General features: G+C 49.5%; 1 protein-coding gene and 1 non-coding gene across 2 annotated transcripts; both read right to left on the bottom strand.

Moving 5' to 3' along the window:
- Positions 1-315: 315 nt before the first annotated feature.
- elapor2b (endosome-lysosome associated apoptosis and autophagy regulator family member 2b) lies at positions 316-22,951 on the bottom strand. Its single transcript, XM_042335307.1, has 22 exons — positions 22,731-22,951; positions 15,207-15,327; positions 13,662-13,851; positions 13,158-13,305; positions 12,608-12,694; positions 12,300-12,405; positions 11,700-11,852; positions 11,515-11,603; positions 9,166-9,346; positions 8,633-8,761; positions 7,821-7,911; positions 7,117-7,219; positions 6,475-6,612; positions 5,130-5,393; positions 4,626-4,799; positions 4,108-4,297; positions 3,517-3,613; positions 2,584-2,685; positions 2,122-2,248; positions 1,622-1,800; positions 994-1,159; positions 316-442 (listed from the first exon to the last, which is right to left on the bottom strand). The coding sequence occupies exons 1-22, from the start codon at positions 22,815-22,817 to the stop codon at positions 383-385; spliced, it is 2,982 nt and encodes a 993-aa protein (XP_042191241.1). The 5' UTR covers positions 22,818-22,951; the 3' UTR covers positions 316-382.
- trnat-ugu lies at positions 9,614-9,685 on the bottom strand. The gene has a single exon. It is a non-coding gene; the product is annotated as a tRNA-Thr (tRNA).
- Positions 22,952-26,228: the final 3,277 nt, after the last annotated feature.

Genomic DNA, 26,228 nt, shown 5'->3' with positions numbered 1-26,228 from the left:
TCCTCACACTGGGTACCTGTCCACCTGACCCCCCCCCCCCACCCCCTTCCCAATATTGACCATACACCTGGACTGTTAAGTGGCCGATCGAGTAGAAACCACACACACTGACCTGCCTTCTCTTTGTATTTAGAAGTGGGAGGGGGTTGATGTGTGTTGGGGTGGGGGAGGGGGGCGGTGGGGAGGGGGTGGGGGTATTAAGAGGTTTTTCCCTCCTCGTGGTTTGTCCTTGTCCCCCTCCCTGTTCCTCTCGCTCATGCTCTCCCCCCCCCACCCCCACCCACCACCCACCAACCCCCCAAGCCCCCACCCTCCCGGCCACAGTCCGGAATAAAGAGATACAGCCAACAGGTCCTGCCATGGATCCATCCATCTCCTTCCTTCAGATATTCCGAGATCTCGGAGATTTGAGCTGCACCGACTCGAAGATGTCATCTTTGTCCTTGAAACGAGACAAATTGGGGAGTGAGGTGGGGGTGTGTGGGGTGTGGGGGAACAGGGAAGGAGATTTATACTTTAATCCCATTTTTCACACCTTTCCTCCCGCCCCCCCCAACACCCCCAACCCGCAAGTGTTCACCCATCTCTTAAACCAGGATGGTCCAACTGGCGGCCTATGGGCCGCATCCGGCCCCCGAGCCAATCAGGAGACCGTCACCAGGGTACCAGGGGAGAGTACATGTGCCCAGTGTGTTTGGGGGGGGGGGAAGGGGGGGCATCAAAGGTCAGGCGTCATGGGGGTTCGTAACCCTCCTCCTCTTCCTCCTCCCCCCCTCTCCCCAATCACTTTGAGGTCATCCCAAACTGCCAAGGGAAGTGAGTCAGTTTGGGGTGACCTCAAAGTGATGTGGGGTGGGGGGGGGGAAAGAGGAGAAAGAGGGGGAGGGTCACGAGTCCCCATGATGCCTGACCTTTGATGCCTCCCTGACCCCCGCCCCCCCAACACCCCGCGCACAGGTACCCTCCCCCCTCTGCCCCAAGCCCGAGGCTCACCTTGGAAGCGAAGGACTTGAGTTTGCCGAGCAGTGAGGGCTTGTTGGAGTAAACCACCTCGTCCTCGTTGTCCTCTCCCTCCATTATAGCACAGCTGTCAGCTGCCGGCAACTCGATCTCCTTGGAGTTGGCGTTCATCACCAGCCGGGAATACTTGTACTCCAGCCTGGGGGGGGATATGGGGGGGGGCGGGGCAGAGACCAGAGAGCTCACGTCAGAGAGAGAGAGAGAGAGAGAGAGATGGGTGGGTGGCTGGGTGGGGGGGAAATGAGCTCCAAAAGCATTGCAGCCCTCAAGGGGGAGGGGGCAAGAACAAGGCTACGTGTGTTTGTGTGTGTATTGTGCGCATTTGTACGTGCATCACTGAGTGTTCGCGTGTGTGTGTGTGCGCACGAGTGTCCCCCTGCGTGTGAGTGCGCGTACACGTGCCTGTGTGTCCGTGCGTGTCTGCACGTGTGTGCTTGTACGAGGTCGGGTGAGTTTTGCGCGAGCTTTTGAGACACAGCCCTGCGAAGCTCTGGACGCTCTGACTGAGACACACACAACACCGAGACACACAACCACACCAACACACACACACCACCGACACACACAACCACCACATAACACCCACACAACACACACTCACTTCTTGTTCTTCTTCCAGAAGTAGCAGGTGAGGATGACGAGGAGCACGGCACTGAAGGCTCCGATTCCCACCACCACCTTCAGCCAGAAATCGATCAGCTCACAGCTGCCGGAGCTCTTCAGGGGCAGGTTCACGCCGCCCAGGCACAGCTTCGGGTCCTTCCACACGTACGTGGTTTCCTGCGGCCAGAGAGCGAGGACAGGCTGGTCGGGGTTGTGAAGGCAGGGCTTAGCCGGCCGAAGGCTTAGCGCAGTGGTTAGAGCCCTCGCTTCGCAAGCGAGAGGACCCGGGTCCGATTCCCGGGCACGGCCAAACCTTAGGCAAGTTTTCCTGGCGGTACCGTAGGAACCCGGTTGTTGGTCGAGTTGCTTGGGGTGGGGTGGGGTGGGGTGGGGGGGAAGTGCCACGTTATTGGGGGAACCTCCAGAGACGAAAAGGAGGGGAGATGGGGTGGGGAGGGGGGGGGGAGGATTTTAGTGAGGAAGGAATGATTGACGTACCTGAACTCCACTTTTACAAGCTCCCTCTATGGCGTGATAGTCGCTGGGTGTACAGAGCGGGCACGCCTCTGCGCTCTCCCACAGGAAGAGGAAGGTACAGCCATCGCAGGTCCCCCCAGGACAGCCACTGGCAGCAAATAACAGGGCACGTTCGTCAGTCACTCTCACACACACACACACACAGTAACACCTCACGCTGACACACACGCACTCACGCTGTACATTTCACGCTCGGGAACTGTACCCGTTGGAAACGAGAAAGGAGTTTCTTCTCTAAGATCCGAGATCCGTTCCACGACTGTTTTGCGGGTACGTCGCTGGGCGCAAAGTGGTTGCCACTTTCGCCCGCAAAACACTCGAGCCACTGCGCTTCGCAGTTAACCCCGTGAAGCACTACGAGACGTGCTCCCGACGTGATCGATTTTTTATTTTTATTTTGCCGGTTTGATGGCCGGTACTTGCCTCGGCACCTGGATGTCCCCTCTGCCCGGCTTCTCGGGGTTACACCTCAACGTGATGACTGTTCCTCGGCCGTTTTCACACGAAGCTGTGGACATGGAGGACCTGCACGGAAAGTTGGGGGCGAAGGGGGAGGGGGGGGGGGGGAGGGAATCAGAACAGGTAGGAACCCAGCTCGGGATCTCAGGTGAGGCTTCGGTGCAACAGCCAAAGTGGCTCAGAGGTCACATTCCCACACAGCAACACACACACACACACAGCAACCCACGCACATACACACACACAGCAACCCACGCACATACACACACAGCAACACACACACAGCAACCCACGCACACAGCAACCCACGCGCATACACACACAGCAACCCACGCGCACACACACACAGCAACACACACACAGACACACACACACAGCAACCCACACACACACCATTCCCCCCACCACCCCGGTCAGGGCGAAACCTTAGACAAGTTTCCTTATCACTCAATCTACGGCTGTTTGTGGGGACGTTGCTGTGCGCAATCGGCGGCCGTGTTTCGCCCACAAAATACACAGTCACTGCACTTTACAGTATATCCTGTGAAGCGCTTGAGACGTCTCGACGACGTGATAAGGCGCCATATCATATGCAAGGATTGTTGTTATTATTATCTGGCAAACTGGTTCATCCTTTTAAAATCTAGCTCCCCCCCCACCCACACCGCCACCCACCCACACCGCCACCCACCCACACCTCCACCCACCCACACCGCCACCCACCCACACCGCCACCCACCCACACCGCCACCCACCCACACCGCCACCCACCCACACCGCCACCCACCCACCTTTAAAGCTGTCCTTAAGACCTTTCTTTTCCATTGCGCCCCCTCCACCACCGATCACAGACCCCCCCACCCCCACACCACACACACCTCGACACCGGCCACTTACACATAGTAGAAGTGCACGTCAGGGATGCTGTTGGTGGGGGCGGGGAAGCGATTCGGTCGGGCGGTGATATTCTGGAACACTGGTTCAACACTCGCCCCTGGGGATAGAGAAGGACAAGTCAAAAGACAGGTACAGACAGGTACGGACAGGCCGACACAGGGGTAGGGAAGTCTATAACAATAATAATAATCCTTGTATTTGATACAGCGCCTTATCATTTCTTCGAGAGCCCCACAAACAGTCATGGATTGAATGACCAAATTATTTTTTTTTAAAAAACATCTTTTTGGGAGGAATTATTACCCCCCCCCCACCCCGCCCCGGAAAAGCAAACCCGCCAATCAACTAACAACTGCTCAGTCACCTCGTGTCTGCTCATATAGGACGTCGCTGTGTGCAAATCGACTGCCGCTCTCGCTTACAAAACACAGTCACTGCACTTTACAGTAAATCCTGTGAAGCGCTTCGAGACATTTTCCTGATGTGAAAGGTGCTGCATCAAACATGTGCATTATTATTATTATTATTATTATTATTATTATTACTGCATCAATCCAAGTTGCTGTGATTATTATTACTCTCATCACTCACCTAAGAAGGCGTCAGCCAGGCTGATGGATTGGGAGGAGATGGCTGTTCTGAAACTCCTCCCGTCTGAGGGAATGATGGTGGACTGACACAGGAAGGAGGAGATGGAGGTGCTGAAGTCCACAGACCTGCTGTCGACGTCCTTCAGTGTCACATCGGTCACATTGTCCGAGCACATGGCCAACTTCTTCCCCTAGCGAGAGACAAAGGAACATAGGAACAGGAGGAGGCCATTCAGCCCCTCGAGTCTCTTCTACCATTCTATCAGATCACGGCTGATCTGTACCTCAACTCCAATCACCCGCCTTTGCCCCGTACCCCCTCGACCCCCTGACCTGACAAACACCTCCACCTCAGTCTTGATAATGTGAATGGATCCACAGCCACAAACCACAGCCTTTTGGGGCAGGAAGTGGCGTTCTGCGATCGAGGGGAGTGATGTCAGCGTGACTTCCTGCCCGCACCCGTTCCCGGGTATAGCCCCGGGTGCGATTTGACCAGACCCAAAGCCACCGACTCACCTCATTGCCACACAGACTGATATTGAAGAAATGGAAGTATCTGGTGCCCCTGGAGGTGAAACTGGGCCCATTCATCAAGGAACCCACGGCACTGAACGAGCTGAAGTTAAAGATTAACGTCTGGTTCGCCTGACTGTGCACAAAACTGCAATCGTTGAAGCAGATGGAGTGGTCCTGACGAGAGGAGGGGAGGGGAGGGGAGGGAGTGGGGGGAGAAATAAAAGCGATGAGTCCTTTGAACCGAAATGGAAGTCTTGAACCCAGAGATGAGAGACCGACCGACTGAGATCCTCACATGTCTCCAACATCCACATAATAATAATAATAATCCTTGCATTCGATACAGCGCCTGAACACGGTCTTCGAGACGTCTCAAAGCGCTTCACAGGATACACTGTGTATTTTGTGGGCGACTTGAGTGATGGTACGACTTATACAGACCAGAGACTTACGCCAGGGGTTTTACTGAAATAATAATAATAATAATACGACTTCGACACGTACCTTATTACTGCGGCTGCCAGGCCCACAGGGAAGACAGGCCTCTTTGCCATAGGCCTGGTGAGGGGAGAGATAAGTGTTGGGTGGGCACTCGTGGCACTGACTGGTATCTTTCTGGATGTAGTGCCCGGTGGGGCAGGGCACGCAGGAGGACCCCTGGCGGTCATTACCCAGGGCACAGGGCCGACAGTATGAGGTGACCCCGCCCTCCACGTTGGTCACCGTGATGGAGTAGATCTTGGCTTTGTCGTTCAGGGACTTTCTGACCTGAAACGTTCAAGGGGTTTGGGGGGGAGGGGGTGATTGAGTGTCAGTCTGGCTCTCGTCTCCGGGTCAGAAGATTGTAGGTTCGAGCCCCCACAACAACAACAACAACATCAGCAACAACTTGCATTTATACAGAATGAATCAAGGCGTCTTACTCATAGGTGTATAGGAGATAATAATAACCCTCGCATTCAATACAGCGCCTTATCACGTCGTCGAGACGTCTCAAAGCGCTTCACAGGATACACCGTAAAGTGAATTGATTGTATTGTATTTTGTGGACAAAACGTGAGTAGTTACAATAATAATAATAATAATAATAATCCTTGCATTTGATATAGCGCCTTATAGCGTCTTCTGGGTCAGTAATGAGAGTCATTTGCAGTTTGTTGTGGATTCAAACTGAACCGGGTTTAATAAACGGAATTGGCCACTAGGTGACGGCATCCAACCAAAGAAGACCTTTAGAATTGCAACAGCGGAATTGGGAACCAGAGACTGGATATATTGGAAGGTCTCGTCAGCAGTTCCACACAGCAACGTCCCCACAAACAGCCGCGGAGTGAGCGACCAATTTTATCGGGGGGGAGAGGGGGGGGGAAATCTCATCCAGAACACTGGGAGAAAGAGAGCGAGAGAGAGAGAGCGAGAGAGAGAAACTCCCTTCTCTTTCCCCAGCAGACGGGATCTTTAACGTCCACCTGAACAGGAAGACGGGGAGTGAGGTTTTAATGTCACAACAGTCATAGATTTGAGTGACCTTTTTTTAATAAAATATTATTATTTATTTGTTAAAAGGGATTATTAACCCCTTGGAAAGCGATCTGCCAATCGACTAACAACCGGGTTCCTTCTTACTGCTGGGTATTCAGAGGCGTGTGTGTGTGTGTAAGGAAACTTGCCTAAGGTTTCGCCCGGGAATCGAACCCGGGTCCTCTCGCTTGCGATGAGAGCGCTCTAACCACTGAGCTACAGGGACTCTGGGTGTATGAATGGCGAATCCCTCCCACAAGGCATGGAACCCAGACCATCACAACAATATAGAGCGAGAGGGAGAGAGAGAGAGAGAGAGAGAGCTTACCGGGTGTGAGAGCGTTGACCTTTGGAAAGCCCACGTGTAAGTGACTGCGGCGTTTTGGGTTAAGATGTGAGAATAGGATTGTCTCTCTTTGTTCCCTTCCCACGACTCCACCACACTGGTGGACTTCCTGTTCAAATCCTGCAAACAAGGATCCCACAATCAGGGTATTGCAGGCACTAAAATAACAATAATAACCCTCACCTTCGACGCGGCGCCTTATCACGTCGTTGACACGTCTCAAAGCGCTTCACAGGATGCGCTGTAAAGTGAATTGACTGCGTATTTTGTGGGCGAAACGCGGCAGCCAATCGCGCACAGCAGCGTCCCCGCAAACAGCCGTGGGTTGAGTGACCGCATTTTATTTATTTTTATTTTTTTTAAAGTGATTATTATCCCCCTAAAGCGATCCGCCAATTGACTGGAGGGACGGGGCTGCCCGGGAATCGATCCTGGCTCCTCTCGTTTGCGAGGCGAGCTCTAACCACGACACTACGGGACTTCTATTTGGAAAAGGGAAGGGAGTTTCTCTCTCTCTCTCTCTCTGTCCATCGGTGTCCTGGCTGACAATCCCACCCCCCGTTCCCCCACCCGAATAAAATTCAGCTACGATAAAAATAAGATCGCAGCTGACTGGACACTTACGATCATGAAGTACAGTTGGCAGTCACTCTCACACTGCAACTCAAAGACAAACGTAATCCTCCCCATCTCCTGGCCAGTCACTTCTGCGGTTGTGATCGGCGGGCTGGACACAAGACACACAGGTGAGAAGGCTATAATGTGGGATTTCTCTTCTCCCCCCCCCCCACCCCCCCGAAACCCCTCCCTTCCTTCAGTGCCCCCCCCACCCCCCCAACAACGCCACCCAGCCTCAGAAAACCTTTGCTCTATCAGTTGCTCTCCCTCCTCTCAAACGATGCCGACAACAACATTTACAGCGCCTTTCCTGTTGGGAGGACGTCTCAAAGCGCGTGACAGAATATATTATCAAGTGGATTGACCGTGTATTTTGGGGGTGAAACGCAGCAGCCAATTTATGCACGGGGCATTGGTATGTGGGGCATTGGCTTGTGGGGCATTGGCTTGTGGGGCATTGGCTTGTGGGGCATTGGCTTGTGGGGCATTGGCTTGTGGGGCATTGGCTTGTGGGGCATTGGCTTGTGGGGCATTGGTTTGCCTACAAAATACAGTCACTTATACTTACAGTAAAAGTTTTTTTTTGGGGGGGGGAACGTTTCGATGGTTTAGGCGCTGTATTAAATGCAGGAATTATTATGACTAACAGGAAATGCGTCGCGAAACGCGGCAGATTTCACCCCAATATTCTTGGCCAGAACTCATCGAACCTGAATCCGGGGATGTGAAGGTTTAGGATGAGGTAGTCATTATCCGAGCCTCCAACTCCGCTGTGTATGTGATCTCTGGCCACTTCCCAGCCTGGCAGAGAGAGAGAGAGAGAGAGAGAGAGGAGACAAGCACAACAGAGCAATGATGTACAGGGTGTTCACAAAGTCCTGTTAACCCCCATGTTGGGGGGTGGGGGAGGGGGGGGGATGGGTGGTTTCTTACAGTGAATCTGTATTTGCTGTTGCAGACTATTGGGGTGCAACAACATCTGATACCAGTAACTTCCTCTCCGCTCACTCCGTCCATTCCGTGTCACGGAAGATGTCGCAATGAACGCTGCGATGGATCTGATCTGCCATGGAAATGTTGGCGCGCGCACACACACACACCCACACACACTCACTCACACACACACACACTCACTCACACACACACACCCACACACACTCACTCACACACCCACCCACCCACACACACACACCCACACACACACACACACACACACTCACTCACACACACACTCACTCACACACCCACACACACTCACTCACACACACTCACTCACACACACACCCACACACACTCACTCACTCACACACACACACCCACGCACACAGCTAACAATAAGAAACAGCCTTTCACGTCAGGAGGACGTCCCAAAGCGCTGTTAGGACACTTGTAACCAAATACAATCAAGTAACTTCTACATACAATCATCATCATCATCATTTCTGGACCATTCTCCCTCTTGTCCCCCCTTCCTTAGCCCTCTCTCCCCCCCCCCCCCCCCCCCACCCCCACAGACGCTTACCGTTCATCCCGTCGCATTTTGAGTTCCCGACGTTGAAACACGACGACTTCATGTTGTCGGGCAGCGTGTTCCACCATTTGTAGTCGTAGCCCAGCACTGGCTCCGTTCCCGCCGGGCAGGGTCTGCACTCTGACGTGAGACACAAGAGAAATTAACGCCAAGGCCTCCCCCTCCCTCGAGGCATCACATCACCCCGATGGTGGCTGAAGCAGATAGTGTGGCGCCCTTCACGTGGAGTACCGTCCCGTAGCGCTTAAAGGACAATAGTGACCAGCCATGATCTAATAGAATGCCAGAACAGACTCGAGGGGCTGAATGGCCTCCTCCTGTGCCTATGACACACCATCCCTGTGATTCCGACCTCACCACTGATTCCGTCTCCGTGACTACACCACCATCCATTCTGCCTCCATGGGACAACCCCACCCTTCATCCCCGTCTCCATGACAACCCCACCCTTCATCCCCGTCTCCATGACAACCCCACCCTTCATCCCCATCTCCATGACAGCTCCATCCCCACGACAATCTCACCGTTCATTCCGTCTGAGAAGGTGCCATGCGGGCAGGGGGCACAGGTGGAGGTGTCGTTGTTGTGGAAGCCGGGATTGCAGGGGGGGCAAGGCTTCTTCTCCCCCGAGGGGGGCAGTTGAATGGCTTTCTTCACGTCCTCTCTGCACAGTTTAGGCATGATCCACTTGTACATTATCTGGGTCTGCCAACACACAAGCCAAGACATTGCCAATGCATCTCAAACCTTCTCCCAACACACTCGATAATAATAATAATCCTTGCATTTGATACAGTGCTTTTCACGTCTTCCAGACGTCTTCAAAGCGCTTCACAGAATATGCTGTCAAGTGAACTGACTGTATATTTGTGGGCGAAACGCGGCAGCCAAATTGCACACAGCAGCGTCCCCACAAACAGTCATGGATTGAAATCACCAATTTTATTTTTTTTGAGGGATCATTATCAGACTTCGCCCTGCCTGGAATTGAACCCAGGTCTCTCGCTTACAAGGCAAGTGCTCTAACCACTGAGCTACAGGACTCCACAATAATCCATTGATATTAACAGTGAGAACCTCTATATAGTCTGATATTAACAGTGAGAACCTCTATATAGTCTAATATTAACAGTGAGAACCTCTATATAGTCTGATATTAACAGTGAGAACCTCTACATGGTCCGATATTAAGGGTGAGAACCTCTATATAGTCTGATGTTAACAGTGAGAACCTCTATATAGTCTGACATTAACAGTGAGAACCTCTATATAGTCTGATATTAACAATGAGAACCTCTATATAGTTTGATATTAACAATGAGAGCCTCTATATAGTCTGACATTAACAATGAGAGCCTCTATATAGTCTGATATTAACAGTGACACCTCTATATAGTCTGATATTAACAGTGAGAACCTCTATATAGTCTGATATTAACAGTGAGAACCTCTATATAGTCTGATATTAACAGTGAGAACCTCTATATAGTCTGATATTAACAGTGAACACCTCTATATAGTCTGATATTAACAGTGAGAACCTCTATATAGTCTGATATTAACAGTGACACCTTTATATAGTCTGATATTAACAGTGACACCTCTATATAGTCTGATATTAACAATGACACCTCTATATATATAGTCTGATATTAAAAGTGACACATCTATATCGTCTGATATTAACGGTGACGTCTCTCACTCCCTTGGTCTCGCTCCCTCCCTTCCCATTTTCAGTTCTCTGCTGAAGACCTTCCTTTTCGACCGCGCCTTTGGTCACCTTCCCCACCCCATCCCTCCCCCTGGCTCGGCCCCGGGACCCGCTACTGTAAAGCGCTCTGAGACACCATCCGGCGTGGAGGGCACTATATAAATCCAAGTTGTTGTTGTTATTAAAGGTGAGAACCTCTACATGTCTGATATTAGCAGTGAGAACCTCTATATAGCCTGATAATAATAATAATAATCCCTGCATTTGATATAGCGCTTTTCACGTCTTCTCGACGTCTCAAAGCGCTTCACAGAATATACTGGAAAGTGAATTGACCGTATATTTGTGGGGCAGCCAATTGTGCACAGCAATGTCCCACAAACAGTCCCACGATTCAAGATGACCAATTTATTATTGTGCTTTGTTTTGGAGGGATTGTTATTAGGCGTGTGGAGTAAGGAAACTTGCCCAAGGTGTCGCCCTGTCTGGAATTGAACGCAGGTGTCTCACTTGCAATGCGAGTGCTCTAATCGCTGAGCTACCGGACTCCTAATCATTAACTCTTAAATCTTAACATTAACATGATATTAACTCAAAGTTCAGGATGTGTTTACTCCTCTTCCCAGTAGGTTGCCATATCAGCCTTGATAGGGGGTGTAGGGGGGTTGGGGGATATGGCCACAATCATGGCCCAAATACGTCCACATTAGCTTAGTCACTCGGGCTCTCACCCCCCACTCCTGAGTCAGAAGTTTGCAGGTTCAAGCCCCCGCCCCACGTGAGGACTTTGAACCCAACACATTCTAGACGGACGCTTCGATGCAGCGTTGGATTTTTTGGGGGTGTGGTGGGTGGGGGGGGGGGTTGGCAGCCGGTTGTCTGACGTGAGATTTGAACCCAAAACCTTCTGACTCAGAGGCGAGAGAGAGGGAGAGCAACCATTGAGCCAAGCTGACACGCACATACACACACCCATAACATCTGCCTGAAGAGGTACAGAAGGGGAGTGAGGTTTAAGAGCTGGGAGGGGGGGGTGGTGGGCGCGGGGAATGGTGATGGGGGGGGGAATTGTGAACCCACAACCGTATGACCTAGAGACAGGCGCTCAACTGAGCCACAGGTTGACGCAGGTAAACGGAGGTCAAAAAAAAGCAGTCCCGACCTTTCTTTCCTGGTCACATGGAGTATGGATTTGAAAGTAGTCATCCTTCGTGCATGGCGGGCGGCTCTTGCACACACTCGATCCTTCCTCTGAAAGTCAACAGAGTAAATAGTCGCCAGGGAAACAGTGTAAATAGGACACACACACATATATACACATATACACACATACATACACAGCCCTACCTGAAAACTGTTGAACAAGGTTGCACGTCTGGCAGGAGCTGGCACCTCTCTGGGAGAAGGTGTTCCTGGGGCAGAGCTGACAGACCGTGGAGCCGGCTGCTGGGCTGAAGGTGCCGGGTTTGCACTGAAAGCACTCAGAGGTGTAGGCCACCCCTGGATCACGAGAGAGAGAGAAAGAGAGAGACCTTGGTCAAAGAGATCTCCAGTCCAGAACCAACCAAGATTGGAGTCCCGTAGCTCAGTAGTCAGAGCGCTCGCCTCACAAGCGAGTGAGAGGACCTGGGTTCGATTCCCGGGCGGTGCAGGGCCTTAGGCAACTTTCTTTACTCCACATGCCTCTGTTTACCAGCAGTAAACAGGAACCCGGTTGGTAGTCGATTGGTGGATCGCTTTCCAGGGAGTAATAACCCCTCAAAGAAAAAGTTGGTCACTCAATCCACGACGCTGCTGTGCGCAATTGGCTGCCGCGTTTCACCCACAAAATACACCGTCCCTACACTTTACAGTATATTTTGTGAAGCGCTTTGATACGTCTCAACGACGTGATCAGGCACTGTATCAAATGCCAGGATCAATATTATTATCAACGTCAAACCCTACCTTCGATGGAGATGCTCTTCAGAAGCACTGGTTTGACTATCTTGTTGCCGAGCAGGATTCCTGTGGTTCTCCAGTAAAGCACATTGGTGCCGGTCTTCAGATTTACCTGCGAGAAACGCACACAAACTCAGAGGTAAAGCTTGCGGCAATTGGTACTCAACGCTGGGCGTTTGTTTTTTGGTGGGGGTGGGGGTGGTGGGGTTTGTGGGTCAGCCGGGGGTGTCTGACACGTGCGGAAACTCATCACCATGCATCCCAGCTCCGCGTGGGAACCCCCACAGATAGAACCAGCGAGAGGCAAAGCTCACCGAATGACTCTTCCATTCCCCGCTGTCTGTCAGGCTCATCCACTTCTGCTCCGCAGCTTCCGTGTCTTGGCACTGATCGTTTTGTACCTGGGGGCAAAGGACTTACAGTTAATAGGGGGAAAAATAACCTAATCACTGGTATTATAATAACCCTTAATTCTTCTTCTTATTATTAACCCTTAATCCACTTTTTCCCAATAACATTAAAATCTATGTTATTATTATATTATATATACACACATTTTATATATATGTATATATATATTGAGCCTTACATTTGGTCATAGTGCCCTTCACATCGGGAGGGCACCCCAGAGTGCTTCGCAGGATTCACTATAAATAGTAATAATCCTTGCAAAAGATATTATTACCACCCACACCCCCCCCCCACCCCCTATGGAAAGCGACCTGCCACTAAATCCTTTTTGTTTTAATTATTATGAATATTATTATAAGATAAATAAATGTTGTCAGTAGGAAAGTGCAGTGCAGTGCAGTGACTGTGCGCTCTGCAGGCGAAACGCTACGTAATAGTGAGAATAAGACTCACAAAAAACTCAAAGAATATGCTGTTATCCAGGTACTGATAGTCGAAGATGATGTTGCCACTTTTTTTCAGGTGAACGGAGTAGATGAGGGACACTGTGCAGTCGTCCCTGTTGGAGGCGATGTAACTGCCGTGTGGAACCCACCTGGACCTGAAACACACAGCGTTTGGTTACAGATAAGCGTTTGTTCGTTCGTTCGTTCAAAACACACCTGCGGAGTTCAGCCCAGTTGGGAAACACGAGCGGAACATCTTGACGTGAAACTAATACCGACGGTAATTCTTGCATTTGATGCGGAATCGCGTAGTCTCGGATGACGCTCCCTGCAGTGTTCGGGGGGTGGGGCGGGTGGGTGGAGGGAGGGGGAATGGGGGAGGTGGGAGGGGGAGTGTGTGTCGGAGGTGCCGTCCTTCGGATGAGACGTTAAACCTCGCTCCCCGTCTGCCTGTTCAGGTGGACGTTAAGGATCACGCGGCGCTTTTCGTAAAAGAGAACTCATCACTTACAGGCTACAGTTGTTGCTGGGGACGCCCTCGTTAACCTCGTCCACGAAGGTGGAGATGGTGGAGAAGCCCGGGGGCAACTGATCCCACTCGTCAAACCTGATGCCACTGCCCAGTGAGTAACTCCCCGAGGAGCACTTGGCACAGGACTGGGAGGCGATCTCCAGGTACTCGCCCGCCCCGCAGGAAAACGCTGCGAAGACAAGAGAAGCGCACGAGTCGTTGCATCGTTCGTGGAGCCCCGTAAGGGCGCGCTGGGCCCCCGCAAGAGAGAGAGGGAGAGAGAGAGCGCCAGCGAGAGGACCGGGTTCGATTCCCGGCTGGTGGGAAACCTTAGGCAAGTTTCCTTACGCCACGCACACACACACACACAGCACACGCAACACGCCACACACACGCACGCCGCACGCCATGTTGACCTAGCTGTAAGCAGGTTGTTAGTGGATTGGTGGATCGCTTTCCAGGAGGTAATAATCCCTTTTAAAAAATAATAATAAGTGACTCAATCCGCGGCTGATTGTGTGCAATTGGTTTCCCTGTTTCGCCCACACAGTACACAGTCAATCACTTCACAGTGTATTCTCTGACACGGTTTGAGACGTCTCGCCGAAGTGATAAGGCCCTGTATTAAATGCAAGGATTATTGTTAATAATCACCTCTCCTACAGAACTTGTTACAAACTGCCCCCTATTTAAGGCGCCAAACACACGTTATGATTAACCCGCCAGCAAATGTGTTGTGATCCGGATCTGTCTGTGCAAAAACTCTGCCAAATGGCGCTCAGGGAAGGTCCTTGTGAGTAGTTTTTAAAAAAAAGGGGAGTGTGGGGTGAGTCAAGTTCCCAGCCCTGCCCTTGTGATGGACAGAATCCAGTTAAACATACACCAGGAGCAGACAGACACACGCACACAGACAACAGGTAGAGAAAGAAAAAAAAGGCACTCTCATTAATAATAATCCTTGTATTTGATATCCCGTCTTCGAGACGGCTCGAAGCCCTTCACGGGACACACTGCAAAGTGAATTCGCTGTGTATTTTGTGAGCTGAACGCGGCCGCCAATTGCGCGCAGCAGAGTCCCCACTAACAGCCTTGAAGCGAGCGGACAATTTTATTTGAGGGATTGTCGGGCAGGACACCGGGAGAGAGAGAGAGAGAGAGAGAGAGAGAGAAACTCCCTTCTCTTTTCGAATAGAGCCGCGGGATCTTTAACGTCCACCTGAACAGACGCAGACGGGGAGTGAGGTTTAACGGCTCCTCCGAAGGACGGCGTCTCCGACAATGCGACACCCCCCACTCCCCCCCCAGTGCTGCACTGGAGCATCAGCTTAGACTGTGTGATTCCAAGCCCTGACAGTGGGGCCTTGAACCCACAACCTTCTGACTCAGAGACGAGAGAGAGAGAGCCAGGCTGACCCTCAAACCGTCAAGGTAATAACAACACCTGAACAGGCGCGGACCAAGCCCTCAGTTTAACGTCTCCTCCGAGGGGACGGGAGGAGTTAGTGACTGTGTGTTTCGCAGGCGGGAGGACGGGAAGAGACTCACAGCATTCTTTGCCTCGTATGGGGTCGGGCAGCCCAGTGCACTGTCCGGGAGAGTTGGGAACGGCCACCCGCCATCGGGAGCCACTTCTGTCACATTCCGTGTACTCGAAGTGATACTGCGACTGTGGGAGAAGATACAAGAGAAGCTCTTGTTAACTCTGCGCCGCAGCCAGGTTTGGCAACCAAAAATAGTGATAATAATAATAATAATAATACTACTTCTACAAGATCAGCCTTGACATTGACAACGCTGTTTGTTTTTAAAACCGCAATGAAGCCAGACAACAACAAGCTAAGAATCACATTAATAATAATAATAATCCTTGTATTTGAGACATGAGTCTCATCACATCCTCGAGACGTCTCAAAGCGCTTCGCAGGACGCACTGTAAAGTGCGGCGGCTGTGCATTTTGTGGGTGAAACACGGCAGCCATTTGCACACAGCAGCGTCCCCACAAACAGCCGTGGATTGAGTGAACACCCCCCCACCCCCTTCCCAACGCACACGCCACGCCTTGGCTCTTGCCAACCTGCACTCTCGGAGTTACGGAAGCAGGAAGCGTCCCTCCGGGGAGAGAGAGAGAGAGTGCACTCCATTCCGACAATGCGCACTCTCTCCCTGGAGGGATGCACTCTGCTCCCCTAATTCAAGGGTGTATTAGGCGCAGGATGGCCAGAGGTAAATTATTTGCCAGAAATAAAACACACCGAGTTGCCACACTCTGCACCAAATCTCTGTGAGCGCTTGTAGGACATCTGATTTGCAGTGTGAAAGGAAAGCGAGGAAACACTTTCTAAACAAATCAAAAATCTTTTGTATTGACTTCCTGATTTAGGATTGCTTATTCAGTGTGTACGTGTGTGTGTGTGTGTGTGTGTGTGTGTGTGTGTTTGTGGGGGCGGTGGGGGAGAGAATAAATTTCCACCTCCCTGCCCCATTGAAAAATACACTTCTTATGCACATAAATATATATGTATTTATATACACACACACACAGAGACACTCACGCAGACAAAGAGACACACACAGACAGATACAGAGACACACATGGACAAACACACACACACATGGACACACACACACACACACACACACACACAGAGTTAAGTGATTGATTTACGCATTTCCTCCAAGTTGGCATTTTTAATCAGCCTGAGGGAGTTTCCAAGAAAATAATAATGTCAATGGGGATGAGCCATCTTTTGGATGCGAGCCAGACTAAAATGTCCACACGCTGACATTCCCACCCACACCCCAATGCTCCGATGGAAAACCCACTCCCGTAAAACCTCAGCTACGATGCAAAGGGGATCAGGGGCTATAACCACAGCCCGGGCTGACCTGCCGGCGGAGCTCTGGGGGTGGGGAGTGGGGGGGGAAAGCAGTGCTTTGTCAGAGGTGCCGTGCTTCAGAGGACACACTAAACCGTGCTTTTGTGTGTGAGGCCTGGGGGGGGGGGGGGGGGCGAGTGCCTGTGTGAGTGACTGTGGGAGGGAGTGAGCGCCTATTGAGATTGAGTGTGTTAAAAATCCCCGGTCACTCTTCATAAAGGGAAGGGATATTTCTCCTGACATCCAACCTAACAATCTCCACTAACAACGGCCGACTCCTGTTCCTATTCTCCCGAAGCCCTTTTATTTTGCTGTAAAGTTTCTTTTAAGAATCCCCCCCCCCCCCAAAAAAAAAAACAGCTTCAAAGTTGAAGCTCAAGTCAACAATTTGCCAAATTCTGGATGTCCAAAATGTGACGTAAATAAATTAAATCCAGACGGGGGTGAAATGCCTTCCTTCGCCCACCACCCCTATGGCCTCCAAGTCTGAAGTGCTAGTCATAACGAGAGCTTTAAATGGATCCGGGATAAAAAAAACTGGGTCAAACTGAAGCCTTGTCCTTGTGTGGTGACTGCGATAAAGTCAAAACACCCGGTATCAGTGTCTCCGAGAGAGAAAAAAGGAGACGATACACAGACTCGTGGCTTGTCTCCGCACGTCAGAGACAAATACCCCAATTTGACGTAGTGCAGGGGTTAGAGCACTCGCCTCACAAGCGAGAGGACCCAGGTTCCATGAAACCTTAGGCAATCGTCCTTACCCCATCGGTCGATTGGAGGGTCGCTTTCCGGGGGCAATAATCCCTTCCAAATTTTGGGGTTTGTTTAAATTAGTCACTCAACTTGTGGGGGACGCTGCTGTGCACAACTGACTGCCGCATTTCGCCCACAACACACAGTCAGTTCACTTCACAGTATATCTTGTGAAGCGCTTTGAGACGTCTCGACAACATGATAAGGCGCTGTGTCAAATGCCAGGAGGAGGATTATTATTATTATTTCTGTGCAATTAAAAGCTTTTGAGAAATTGTGAGCTGCTGGATAGACATTGGTTTATTTTGTCCAGCAAATTCTTTGGTTCTTATTATCTTGGGAGGCATAAAATGTAAAATCGATAGGGGAAAGGTGAGGTACCGATCAGCCATGATCCGACAGAATGGAGGAACGGGCTCGAGGGGCTGAATGGCCTCCTCCTGTTCCTATGTAAGAACGTCAACAGCAGAGCCAATAGAGAGATAAGGAGCTTAACCTCTGCACACAGTGGGGGGGTGGGGGGAAGCGAGATTGTTCCAAACTTGTTTGACTTTGAAAATTCACTTTTTGTTCGGGGTTTTTAAATAAAGAAACTTAAATTTTTTTCTTTAGAGAGACAAACCGGTTGAGAAACGCTTCTCTCTCTCCGCCAATTTCTCCACCTGCACGAGGTATGTATGCGGACGCCCTTTCCTTAACACCACAGCCAATATTCCACCTGTACCAGGCGCCCGATCTGCAACCTCGCCCACGCAGCCGTTTACGGGCGTGTCAGCCTCACGCCGGACACCGAGCCTTGTCGCGTCTTCAAGACGCCTCGGAGCGCTTCGCAGAATCTCGCGTCGATTGGCTTCGCGAGGAAACCCGCCCCCAATTGTTTCGCCCCCCCCGACCTGCCCGGGAATCGAACCCCACTCGCGAAGCGAGTGCTCTAACCGCCGGATTCCCCACGGCCATCAAAAGACAGAATTAAAACAAAATCGAGGGGAAAAGGTGGGGTTGGGGTGAAAAAAATATATAGAGATTCGAGTCAAAATGGAAGAAAACACAAGGTTTTCACCAAAAAGCAAGATTTTTTGTGTTTGTTTGTGTTGGCACCTGCTCTTTTATTTTAAAACCTCGCATTGCTATTGACGCGATCGCTTGTCATTTACACTGACACCATTAAATCGCGAGATCACAACAATGCAAATACGGGCTCTGGCCTCGAGCCAGGTTTGCCGATTGTCACAAAGGCAAAGAGATTTCACCGTTGCCTTGGGAATACGGACGCAGAGAGTCTATTCCGCCTCTCACTCAACATGATCTCCGTCTGCACAAGTCAACTCACGGCCTCTTTCCTCTCTCTCTCTCTCTCTCAACTCTGGGTCAAACATCGTTGTCTCGAGATAATGTTAATATGCGTTTGATGCAGCGCCTCATCGGGTCGTTGAGACGTCTCAAGGCGCTTCACGCGATATTACTGTCAGGTCGAGTGACTGTGTATTTTGTGGGCAGGTAGTCGCGCACACCAGAGTCCCACAAACAGTCCGGATTGAGTGACCAAATTATTATTATTATTATTTTATTTTGAAGGGCTTATTACCTCCAGAAAAGCGATCCGCCGATCGACTAACAACCAGGTTTCTACTTGCTGCTGGTAAACGAGGCGTGTGTGTGTGTGTGTGTGGAGTAAGGAAACTTGCCTAAGGTTTCATCCTGCCCGGGAATCGAACCCGGGTCCTCTCGCTTGCGAGGCGAGTGCTCTCTCCCCTGAGCTACAGGACTTTAGATCTAAGGTTTTATTTGATGCGGGAACACGCTCTGTTTGTTCCTTTGTGTGCGGAGAGCTGACGTTAGTGACGATAAGCCTGGAGGAACAAACCTTTCTGCAGATTTTCCATGTGAATTAGAGAGTTTGTTTAGTCATCCAAGTCTTTGAACTCCAGAAATGCCAATATCGTTTTTTCTTAACCAAACAAAGGCTCCACCTGATTAACAAACACCGGCTCCCAATATCCGTTTGTTGTTTTTAAATGTAAAAAAAAAATCAGGTTTACAGATCGCAGTAGATCGCAGTTGAATTAGTTACACTGGAATCCTAGTTACACATTCACAGCTCTGGAGAGATTTGTGGAATCCTGTAGCGCAGTAGTTAGCGAGAGGACTCATGTTTGATTCCCCGGGCAGCGTGAAACCTCAGGCAAGTTTCCTTACTGATTCCACACACCTCTGTTACCCACAGTAATAAGAACCCAGTTATTAGTCAATTGGTGGATCGCTTTCTGGGGGTAATGATCCCTTCAAACATATTAAAGCATATTAAAGTTTTAATAAAGAATACTAATTCGTACATTTGATACAGCGCCTCTTTATGTCGGTGAGACGTCTCAAAGCACGTCACAGAATCGGCAGCCAATTGCGCACAGCAGCGTCCCCCACAAACAGCTGTGGTTTGAAGTGACAACTTTATTATTATCATCAACAATTTGCATGGGAAGCGGCCAGAATAGTGGCACACGGTGATTTAAGTGACAGAGACTAGTTAAGCCAGTGTCGTGTTATCAGGAGATTGACGTACTGTAGGGTCCTGTGTCTGTCAAATTTCCCATGGTGAGGGTAGAACGTACCCGCTCTGCAGTTAGGAGTTTCACAGCAGTTTGCTTCCTGGAATATTATAGGAACTTAACTTGGCTTATGCATGTCTTGTCCTGTGTAACCACCTTCCTAAAGATTAACTTTCCTGAGCGAGACTGTATCTCAAGCCCAAAACGACATTTTAAGGATGACCGAAGGTGCGGTCGAAGAGAAGGGTCTTGTGACAGGTCTTGAAGGAGGCGAGGGTGGGGGGGAGCCGGGGAAACGACTGTGGGATGGAGTTCCAGAGGGTGGGGGTCAGAAAGGGTGAAGGCTCGACCAGCGATGGTGGGGTGGACGGGGCGGGGGCAATGTCTTAGAGGTGCACAAAGTTTTAAATGGGGTTAGAAAAAGCAAACCCCGGAACAATACATTCGGATGCACTGAGACGACCAGGACAAGAGGACAGGGGTTTAGAGTTGCAAAGGGTTAATTGCAGGACGGAAACCAGGAAGTGTTTCTTTGCCCAGAAGGTAATCAACCCCAGAGGGTGACCAGGAAATGTGGTTGAGGGCAGGACGCTGGGGCTCGATTAAAAAGCAGCTCAATGCTGTGTTGGGAGGATGGTGGGGGATTTATATAGACTGGGGGGCTTGTCGGCCAGGACTCCGAGAGAGAGAGAGAGAGAGAGAGAAACTCCCTTCTCTTTACGAACAGCCCCGCGGGATCTTTAACGTCCACCTGAACAGACACAGACGGGGAGTGAGGTTTAACGTCTCCTCCGAAGGACGGGGTCTCCGACAATGCGACACCCCCCCCCCCCCACCCCCACCCCAGCGCTGCATTGGGGCGTCAGCTTAGGCTGTGTGATTCCGAGTCATGACGTGGGAGCTTGAACCCACAACCTTCTGACTCAGAGGCTAGAGAGAGAGAGAGAGAGAGTGGGAGAGAGAGCTACCGACGGAGCCAGGCTGACACACGCCTTTTTCTTAAAAGCTTGCAGAAAGGTGGCTTCCAAATTAGGGCTGCGAATTCAAGAATTTGTTGCCGGGAAATACAAATTAAAAACCCGCTCTGTATTAAACTTCTACCTAAAAAGAAATGTTTGAATTGATTCCATTTGCAACACACGCAGACGCACACACACACACACACGCGTCTTTAAATTATTTAAAGTGCGCACACACTTAAATACAATACACTGGCCGTGTTTACAGGTGAGCATTATCCCTTCGAAAGTTTCCATACACGAGATAAGTGTCAGTACACGCGTACGCACGCTACATACATGAACACCAACGCGCGCGCGCACACACACACACACGTAGAAAAATCTACACACGCGCACACGTACATACATGCGCACACACACACACACATGCACACAAATCTGCATACACACCGGCACACACCCACATGTACACACCTGCACACATACACAGAGTAATTGTAGCCTTTCTCTGCCCTTATACAGGAAGGAAATGTAGTATAGTCCTAAATGGTGTACTCTGTCCAGCGCCTTGGGACATCCTCCCGGCGTGAAAGGCGCTATACAAATGTGTATGTTGTGCTGAATATATTTTACTAACATTCTCTTTGGGGATAAATAAATAAAAGCTGAAGCCAACTGTCAACAGCAGCAGAATTACATCCCACCCCCACCCCCTTTCTTTCTCTCTCTGCTCAATCCATCTCAACACAGACACCGACTGCATTGGCTGAAATGCGAGAGAAATGCGATTGGACATTTCCGATTATTTTCCCCCCATTGGCATTTCATTTGCACCCACAAAATACAGTCACATCACTTTACAATACATCCTGTGAAGCGCTTTGAGACGTCTCAGCGACAGGATAAAACGCTGTATCAAAAATGCAAGGATTGTTATTATTATGGGGAGGGGAGAGAAAAAGGAGGAAATTGATATAGCAAAATTGTTTGCACTTGTAGTGTATTTCTGGCAAATGTACAGAATTTATCATATTTTTGGGGGAAAAATATATATATATACACACACAGTACACACACAGTTAAAATAAAATGGTCACATGTCCATTCCAAAGATTTTTTAAGAAAAATAATCACGTTACACACTGTCCAAATGTTTATATATTTTATATATATCTATATATAATATAATATATAAAGAAAAAATGATGTACAGTTGCATGGCACCTTCAAAAAAAAATGAAACACAGCCAACTTGTGGTGTGGGGTAAATGGGAAGCAAATTTGCAATGCAAATTTAACAATCCTGCCTGGATTGTTAATTATATAACTATTTTTTTCAAAAAAGACAAACAAACAGGTGCAACTGTACACCTCTCAGAGAAAAATAAAGGCACAGGGAGATGCAGCATTTGGATAAATGGGAAAAAACAAAGCACATTAGCACCCAGTTTAGATTTATTTTTGGCTAGGCAGGGTGTAATGTGATTTTTTTTATATATAGAGAGAGAGAGAGAGAGAATTTTATGCCTTGCTTTGAGATGGAGGTACATATATTCTCTGACAACACACACACACACACACACATGCACTTATTTGAGCTGTCTGTCAACCTTAAAAAAAACACATAAAATAACAAATGCAATTACAATAAAGTGGTTGTCTTATTGAAAACGATGATTTTTTTCTCTCTCTCTCTCTCTCTCTAAAGAGAAACCAATCCATTCTCAGCTCTCCTCTCTCTCTCTCCCTCTCTCCCTATCTGTGGGAGGAGGGGAGGGGGAGAATTTGCTCTTTTTAAATATAAAAAAAGAAAGCGAACCAAAGGAAATAAAAACGATATAATATAATAATACAAAAAATAATAATAATAATAATAATGCTGCTATTTCTTTGCAAGCCTCATTCATCCACTCACTCACTCACTCACTCACCTCATTGCAAGGAGGATGCTCTGCCAGAGCCAACACCAGAGACTGGAGAGAGACACAGATTAAACCCCAGGCAGCCCAGACTCTCATTGCTTCCCAGATTAATATTTATTCCCAGCAGATGCTTCCAATGTATTGCCTTTCTTTTTCCACCCTTGGCAAATGCCTTCCCCTGCTCCCTCCCTGGACTGGAAAACCCTTCCACTGTTTTGTTTCTCTCCCCCCCCCTCCCCCCTCTCACCCCCTTCCCCACTTTCCTCTATTGCCTGCAAACCCTAATGACTCCCTTTAAATCCTTCCATCTGCTTCCTTTCTCCAGGACTGCGTGTCCTCACATCGAGCTGACGCGTCTGTGTGTGTGTGTGTGTATGTGTGTGAGTGTTATTTCCTTCAATGGGGAGGGGTTGGTTATAATAAGGCTCTTTTCTTATTCATCCATTGCCTCTAAACACACACACACACACACCACACCACACCACCACCACCACACTCATTCATAACAATTTGCATTTAAATAATTATAATCATAATAATGATGATGATGATGATGGTCTTTGCAGTTGAGACGGCGCCTTATCACGTCGTCGAGACGTCTCAAAGCGCTCCACCGGGACGTTCTGCCAAGTGGATTGGCCGTGGGTCTTTTGCGGTGCGATCTGGTGGGCAGACCAGCGTCTCGCTAACGGCCGTGGATTGAGTGGCCCGAGTCGTTATTCTAGTTTGAAGGTGTTATTACCGCCCGGAAGGCGATCCGCCAATCGACTAACAACCGGGTTCCTACTGACTGCCGGTAAACGGGTGTGGAGTCAGGAAACTTGCCCGAGGTTTCGCCCCGCCCGCCCGGGAATCAAACCCGGGTCCTCTCGCTTGCGAGGCGAGGGCTCTAACCACTGAGCTACAGGACTCCATTTATTAACTGTAGCGCCCTTCACGCAGGGAAGGTCTCTGAGTACTTAACAGCCTGACGCCAAGCCGGGAGGAGGAGAGAGGAAGTAACTGTAAGCATGATCGATCGAAGAGGAAGATGTCCACCACAGTTTTGTTTGAGAAATGGGGTGGATGTAATGCAGGTCCCTCCACTGCAGCTCGGCGGGGGGGGGGCGGGGAGGAAGATACGGTGACACCTTCACTCTGCCCGGAGGAATCCATTTTCATCGGAGAAGCGGACAAGGAAGAGATCAATCAGAGCTGAGCAGCTGCTTCCTTTCTCTCGTTGGAGAAGCTTTAGGTTTGTTTGCTCCGGGTCTCAGCAACAAATCATCAACCAATTCCAACAGTAAGTGAGCCAGGCCAACTCAGGTTCATTTGTGTGTACAACAACAACTTGCGCCCTTCACACGGGGTAGCGTCTCGAAGAGCGTGAGCCGAGTGTTTGGCAATACATGCCATTTGGATTATAATGGGTTCCCCAAGCTATCATCGCGAGGTCAGTAGTGCTCTCTCTCGCTCTCTCTCTCTCTCTCACGCCTCTGAGGCAGAAGGTTGTGGGTTCAAGCCCCCCCACGTCGGGGACTTTATGTTCACAGTCCTGGCAATACGCTGCCAAGTAAAGTGGTGGAAGGCAGAATCCATTGTGGGTTTCAAGAGGGAAGCAGACAGCTATATGAAGGATAGAGGCTTGAATGAGGTGGGGATGAGGGCAGTGCAGTGGAACTGAATGAACAGCTTGCTCTGAGAGCTGGTGCAGACTCCATGGGCTGAATGGCCTCCTTCTACACGATAAATTTCTATGGTTTTATGACTCTCCAGTGCAGTGCTGGGGGAAGCACTGAACTGGCAGAGATCGGTTGAGGTCATGAAATCGGTTCAGTTGAAGAAGCCCTTCGGCCAATCTGATCTCATCCCTCCAGAAACCCACCCTTGCCATCAGCCCTCATCACAGCATCGAGCTGTTTATTAAATGAGTCTCAGTGTCCTGACCTCAACCACACTTCCTGGCAACCCAGTTCCAGGCACGGATTACCCTCTGGGTAAAGAAACACTTCCTGGTGTCTTATGCAATATCTGGGTGGCTGCCAACACAATATGTGAACTGCATTGCGCTCAAGTGAACTCAGTTTTCCCTGTGCTTTAAATAACCTTGTGCGTACACACATTGAGTTCAGAGTTCTGTTCACCATCTTATCCCAGCATCAAGTCATCTTAAAGTGCTTTACCAGTTCTACTTTCTTTTTGAAAATCCCGCAAGGCAGTCTTTATGGTGCTATGGTTTGCCAATAAGTCATCATCAATAAATTTCAATCATATTTGAACCCGCCTGCCACTGGGTCTCGATTGAGGCTGCCAAACATGTTTGTTGTTCTACAAGTCAAGTGTTATATCAATAATAATAATAATCCTTGCATTTGATACATTGCCTTATTACGTTGTTGAGACGTCTCAAAGCGCTTCACAGGATATACTGTAAAGTGAATTGACTGTATATTTTGTGGGTGATTGCACACAGAAGGATTGAGTGACCAAATCCGCCAAATGAGGGATTATTACTCCCGGAAAGTTATCCACTAATCGACTAACAACTGAGTTCCCACTTACTGCTAGGTAAACAGAGGCACGTGGAATAAGGAAACTCACCTAAGGTTTCTCCCCACCCAGGAATTAACATCCATTTATATGCTAATTGTCCACATTATTTGTGAATTAAATGGACTGGTGCATTATTAAACTTATTATTGCAATTTGATATAGCCCCTATTGTGTAGAAATATCTCGAAGTGCTTCACAACTATTTTTCTCCTTGTAAAGTGGAGTGACTCTGCATTTGAGGGCAAACACAGCAGTCAATTTCCGCACAGCAATGTCCAACAGACAGTCGTGACGTCAATGATTCATTTTGTTTGGTGGATTGTTGGCCAGGACACTGGGGGTAGAGAAACTCCTTTCTCTTTTCCATTTGCGGAGCAGCTTTAACACCAACTGGCCAAATAATGGGCCAAATGGCCTCCTTCTGTGCTGAAAGATTATGAGGCTATAATCCCATTCAGAATTCCCTGCTGCTCTTTCTATTGGTGGCTCGGGAGCTCCATCCAGTATTAAGAGGGGAAAGAGAAACAGTCAATCTCCTTCAGGAGGGAGGGGAAGGAAGATAAAGGATAAAAACTTGATCTGAAACAATCTGTTAGTTCCTCGTGCGTGGGAGATATTTTCTTGTGTGTCGTACGTTGAATTGCATTACCTGTATTACAGGAAAAGCCAGTTCAAAACAAGCACATGGTAGGGATGAAGGCATAGTTATTCATTTGAATTAGCGTTGCCAAGGTTTATTCTGAGATATATCTCCGACAATTACCAGTCACATGCCTCAAGCAAATCTGCTCTGGATTTTTTACTGTACATTTTTTTTTAAAAATTACTTGCGTTTGACGTAGTGCCTTATCCCGCCTGCTAGACGTCTCAAAGCGCTTCACAGAATTTACTGTTTCGTTGCGAACTGCAAAGGGAAGTGTGGTAGTAGGTGTGTGTGGGGGGTGCGGCAGCATACCAGAGACGGCTTGTTCCTTT

This window comes from Callorhinchus milii, unplaced genomic scaffold (assembly GCF_018977255.1).
Source record: "Callorhinchus milii isolate IMCB2004 unplaced genomic scaffold, IMCB_Cmil_1.0 Scaffold5, whole genome shotgun sequence".
Taxonomy (NCBI): Eukaryota; Metazoa; Chordata; class Chondrichthyes; order Chimaeriformes; family Callorhinchidae; genus Callorhinchus; species Callorhinchus milii.
Note: the sequence above shows the minus strand (reverse complement) of the source record. Positions and strands in the feature narration are given on the sequence as shown.